Here is a 5440-nt window from a genome sequence, read left to right as displayed (position 1 = left end):
ATGGTGCCTGGCGACACACTTATCAATCACAGAGCCGATCAATCAAGCCTCCTAGTGACCACTCACAAAGGGAGTCCTTGGCCCCAGATCCCTACCACCACCTCCCCCCACGCCCACCTTGGGACAGCTGCATCTGTCCTGCTCCAGAGGGTCTGGGACCAGCGACCTAGGGACATGTATCCTGCAGCAGAGTTAAGCGATGTTAGCCCCGGTTCCTTCAAGGGTGGAGCCCAGCCGGCCCCGCCTTGCACTCCTACAGTCATACAGGTAGCCAGCTGGGCAGGGCCTGGAAACTTAGTAAGGGAGGCTGAACTCCTGCTCGCCAGTCGCCTCGCCAGTCGCCGGTCCGGAGCCTTGGAGCCGCCACAATGGGTAAGTGAGCACGGGCAGCTGGGGCGGGGTCGCCAGGAGCAGGGACACTTCTGTCGCAGGGAGATTGCGGAGCAGGTGCCAGGGGATAGGGAACGACTCCGCACTGGCCGCAGGGAACCGACTGGTTGGAGGCTGAAAACCTGGGCAGGAGGTAGCCACTCTTGAAGTTTCCTCCGAGGTGGTCAGACGCCAAGGCTGGGGAAATAAACGCACTACTTTCTGCCCTCCTGCCTCATTCTCTCAGTGCCAAGAGTCTGTGGTCTTGGAGTTGACTGCGTTCTGCGGGTGATGGCAAGAAGGGCGGTACTGAGGGGCCTCAGGGCTCCCCATGGGACTTTGGTTCTGTGCTTGCCTCTAGCAAAGAGTGTGACCCTGAATTTTCATGGGAATCCCTGGCCCCAGAGTGCGTCGAGCGCCTCTCTGTACAGTCCCTGGTTCTACCAATGTCCTCAGAAAAGGCACAAAAATCAAGCAGCCCATTCTTGATCAGACTAGAGTAGGAGTATCAGCCGATGAACTAAGAGGCAGCTGGGTACCTGCCCTGCTTCAAAGTAAGCTGCCTCTGGGAGTGACTTAGAACCACAGACCTTGAGGTCACCGGTCCCCCTAAGGCTGGGGTAACAAGCTGACTCCCCCAAAGTTCTGCTTGATGGCCAGCCTCTGCTTTTCAGGCTGCATGGACACTGGCAGCAGAGCTCCAACTTGGTCTCCCTGCATCGTGTTCATGTTGCCCCTTGCTAACCTTGTGTTCCTGCCTCAGTATAGAGCGCCCATGGGGACCTCGCGACCCCCTGGACCACAGCAGGAGTTTGGCTATAGCAAATTGCTGTTCAGAAAAGATTTCTCATGTCATTTGAGATGAACAGCATCAGACTACATACTGGGCCCAGCTTCTAAGGGGGGCTCCAGATTCCACTCCCGGCGGCCACGCTTGTAACCTTGCTGAGAGTCTCCTTAAGATGCTTGTATTGGACTCTGATGCCAGGTCCCCAAGTTACTGCAGGATCCGCGTTGTGTGAGATGCGTTTTGCTCTTCTGACAGATAGCTCTGGTGGGAAAAAAAAGAATATAGAACAAACTTTGGACACATAGTGCCCCAAAGCAATGGGAAAACTGATAAACTAACTGGTCCTCCGCTGGAGTTCTTCATGGCATGGGAATAGCGACCAGTGACTTGTAATCAAATCAGGCTTTGATTTGTAGATATCTCAGCTTTTTCATATCAAGAGCAAGGAAATGGAAAAGATAATTGAAAGTTATAGTGACTCCCCCTCGTGAAAACAATGGTTGGCAGTTAGAGCCCTTCAGAATTGTTTCAGGTGCCGGGTGATGGGCTGTAACCCTAGGAATACTTGGGGAATGGAAAGAGCAGGAAGCAGTTCTTAGAGAAACGGGTGCCCTGAGCAGCTGACTTCCTCCTGTGTGGTTCAAACCAGTGTGCAAGCCAGGGACCTCACTCCCCCTTGGAATCCAGGGGACGAAGTGATGAATGACTAGGAAGGAAAGAGACAAGCATAGCTCTATAGCACCCACAGGCTATGCAGCTAAACGGGATGTGGGCACCCATGGCTGAACCTGAACACCCATGGTTGAAATCTTAAACGTTGACTTGTTTTAAAGTAGAGATCAGCACTCTCCTGTAGAGAGTTGTAACACCTGGGCTCTGTCCTTGGTGTAGAAACAACCTCAGACACTCAGTAAACATGTAGGTGGAGCTGTCCCAATAAAACCAGTTACAGGCGTTGATGTCAACTTGTGTATGGTTCCTTTTCACTTTTAATTGTCTTTTTCAAAAAAAAGTTCCTTTTAAATTTTTATTGAATTTTATTTATTGACTGTGTGTGTGTGTGCGCACATACCAGATCCATCTTTGTTTTTGAGACAAAGCTTTATTCTGTAGCTCAGACTGGTTGAGACCTGAACTATGCAGCCCAGACTAGCCTCAAACTCATAGCAATCCTCCTGCTTCAACGCTCCAAGTGTTGAGATTACAAATGTGAGCCAACACACCTGGCATTTATATATTTTTCTATGTGCTCGCAAAACAGCTTTCAATCTTTTCAATTATTTAAAAACAATGTATCACTCTTGGCTCCCGAGCTGGAGGCAGCCCCGAACCTCTGACCTTTGCCTGAAGATATGGGTGATAAAGAGAGGCTGTTGGCTTTCTGATCTCTTGGGCTGTCTGCTGGAAAGAGGTCTCTGAATAACAGAAACCAGGCTGGGAGAAGCCTCAAGGAGGAGAGGGCAGCCACAGCACCTTTGGGAGGCTGAGGAGACGACCTTCAATGAAGCTTTCTAAGACATAATCTCTTTCCTGTTATCAAATCCCTCTTATTAAAAACTTAGCAAAAGGCTGTGCTGGGTTTGATGGGGCTAAAATACACATTTCACACTCCAGCCTCGAAAACTATGGCTGCTGTTCCCTCAAGTACTTGGCTCTGAGGACTGGGTACAAGAGTCAAGTTCTTTGAAGGAAGCTCCCTTGCAGCTCCCAAGGCTGAGACGTCTGCTTCCTTAGCAGATCATGCTCTACCGCATGCCTTCCTCAGATCTCAGCCTTGTTTGTGTGCCTTGGGAGTTTCTCCTCTTGCTTGGGTGTGAAAAGCTGAGCCAGCCTTGCAGGTGCCTCCCTCCTGGCCTTTAAAAGTCCTTCCCCATTCTCAACCAAAGTGCCCAGGAAGCTGGTGTCCTGCTCCAGCCTGGGAGTGAGCCACGGGCTGCTGAGTATCTGCTGGAGACCTGGAAATGGGACCTGAGGTCCAGCTCTTGCTGACAGTCCCTAAGTTTACTTTTACATTCTTGTTTGCTTATTTTGAGACAACAGAATCACAATTCTAATGCTTCATATCTGAAAAATGATCTTAAACTTCTGATCCTCCTGCTTCCACTTCTCAGCTGTTGGGATTATAGGTGTTCACCACCCATTTTATGTGGTGTGCAAAATCATATCCAAGACTTTGCCCATGCTAAGCAAGCATAATACTAATTGTGCTTCATCCCTAGACTGGCTTCTGTCTTGAGCACACACCCCATCACCTGGATGAGCACCACCCCTAGGGTCCTGGCTCTATGGGACTGGGGTGTACAAACCAAGGATTGTCATGTTCATAGTGACCTGGCTGTTGGCCTCAGTATAGCTTACAGTGACTCTGAGTGATCATAACTGACGATATTTTCTCCTCCTTGACCCCTTACCCATGTCAAAACGTTGCTATCGAGGTCTAGAAATTAGATGGTGATAATCAGTAATAATTAGTCCAGCCTGTCCCTGGGTACATATGGGTATGTGTCCATTGTGATGGGTAGAGTTGTGGCTGTTTGAAAAATGACCGTGGAGGCAGGGAGAATCAAAGTGAAGTGCTGGCCCACTGGGGCTGGCAGAGTGGGACCTAAAGTCCCTGTTTATCCAGATGTTCACTTCTCATGGAAGGCCATAGAACACTCCTATATCCTCAAGACAGAAATCAAAACTCTTAGAAGCACTCCCCTCTTGGTTGTTGTTGAGATAGAGACCACATGAAGCAGCAGTAAATACGGAGTCATCCTCCTGCTAAACTGTGGCGCCGCTGTTCACACTTCCGCGGAGTCTCTAAGTGGATGAGAATCTCTTCTCATCTTCTCCGGCTTTCTGATTTTTAACTTCCCTACGGCTCTTGAAATTACTGAAGCATCCTATGAAGTGCAGAGAACAAATAGATCAAGCACCTATACATTTGGCTAGCCTAGCTTCCAGGAGACTTCCCCAGCAGAAAGGCAGGCTGACATTCCTTCCTCTAAGGATAACCACTCTGGATGGAATGGCTGGGTACCATGAACTATGAGTAGAAGCTGGAACTGCTCAACCCCACTGTGTTTTCTCTCTGGACCCAGAGCTCCATTACACAATAGCAAGTGGAGTCTGTCCCTTGAAGGAGGGAAAGTGGGTAGGTGTCTCAGGTGAGCTGATAAGGAAATGAAAACAAAGGTGACTTCAGAGGGACATCTTCACGTTCCTCCCTGATGAGAGAGAACAGGCCAGTGTTACCAGGAGTCAGTGACAAGGACTGACTCAGAGATCCTGTAATGCTGTGGTTGCAACACAAGGAACCATAGAATCTCTGTTTTGTAACTTTGTCCTTTGGTTTACAAGCACAGCTGCTACTGGCTAGCAGGACAGAGCTAAAGCACATATCAGCAGTTAGAAGATGCTATTGCTGGGACTGGAGGATGCTCCAGAGTGAAGAGTGCTTTGCTACTCTTCCAGAGGACCTGTCTGGTTCCTAGCATCCACACTGAGTGGTTTGCAGCCTCCTTTAGTTCCAGCTCCAGGGGCTCTGCCAGCATCTTCTGGCACCTCTGGGCACCCGCACTCACATGGTATACACACAAACACACACATGCTTGTGAGACACACACACACACAATGAATCTTTAAACAGAAAAAGAAAAGAAAAAACACTGCCCAGGGTGAAGAGTGACAGGATCTCCGAGGGATCACAGATCAGGAAGGTCTCCCGGGTGTTTAGAATGAAGCCCGCCTGCAGCCCCCCTACCCAACTGCGGGAGTTCCCACTGCAGGACAGGTTTGCCCTCCCTCAGATAGTATGTGGGAAGATGTAACAATGAGCACGTTCCTCATTAGGAAGTTCTGGTTCAGGAATCAGGTTCAGGACTAGAAAAGATACAAAGTATTCTTAAATAGGAAGACTCATCCTAAATTCTCAAACCAAACCAATTAAAATGCCTGCAATGGGCAGGGAGTGACAAGATTTTGTAACAAGCTCTTTAGGACTCCCAACAAGAGCTCTGTTCACTTGTAGATCTGAGACGTGCTTGAGGAAAAGAATTATTTTCTCTGTTCATGCCAAACACAACTCACATCCTGTGTGCCTTTCCTGGCTCCCATAACTAAAGTGGCACTGTGTTCTAAATGACAAGGGCGTCTCCTCACGGATACAGAGTCTGGAAGTCCAGTCAAGATGTTAGGAGGCGCCGGGCGTGGTGGCGCACGCCTTTAATCCCAGCACTTGGGAGGCAGAGGCAGGCAGATTTCTGAGTTCGAGGCCAGCCTGGTCTACAGAGTGAG

The 5440-nt window shown here is 49.4% G+C and overlaps 1 protein-coding gene across 1 annotated transcript in view; it reads left to right on the top strand.

Moving 5' to 3' along the window:
- Window positions 1–352: 352 nt before the first annotated feature.
- The window catches only part of Slc15a1 (solute carrier family 15 member 1), a 44301-nt gene continuing 39213 nt past the window's right edge, over window positions 353–5440 (top strand). The window contains exon 1 of the mRNA XM_021203756.1: window positions 353–372. Within this exon, the coding sequence (XP_021059415.1) occupies window positions 369–372 (4 nt within the window). The 5' untranslated portion in view covers window positions 353–368. The remainder of the gene's footprint in view (window positions 373–5440) is intronic.

Source organism: Mus pahari, chromosome 8 (assembly GCF_900095145.1).
Source record: "Mus pahari chromosome 8, PAHARI_EIJ_v1.1, whole genome shotgun sequence".
Taxonomy (NCBI): domain Eukaryota; kingdom Metazoa; phylum Chordata; class Mammalia; order Rodentia; family Muridae; genus Mus; species Mus pahari.
Note: the sequence above shows the minus strand (reverse complement) of the source record. Positions and strands in the feature narration are given on the sequence as shown.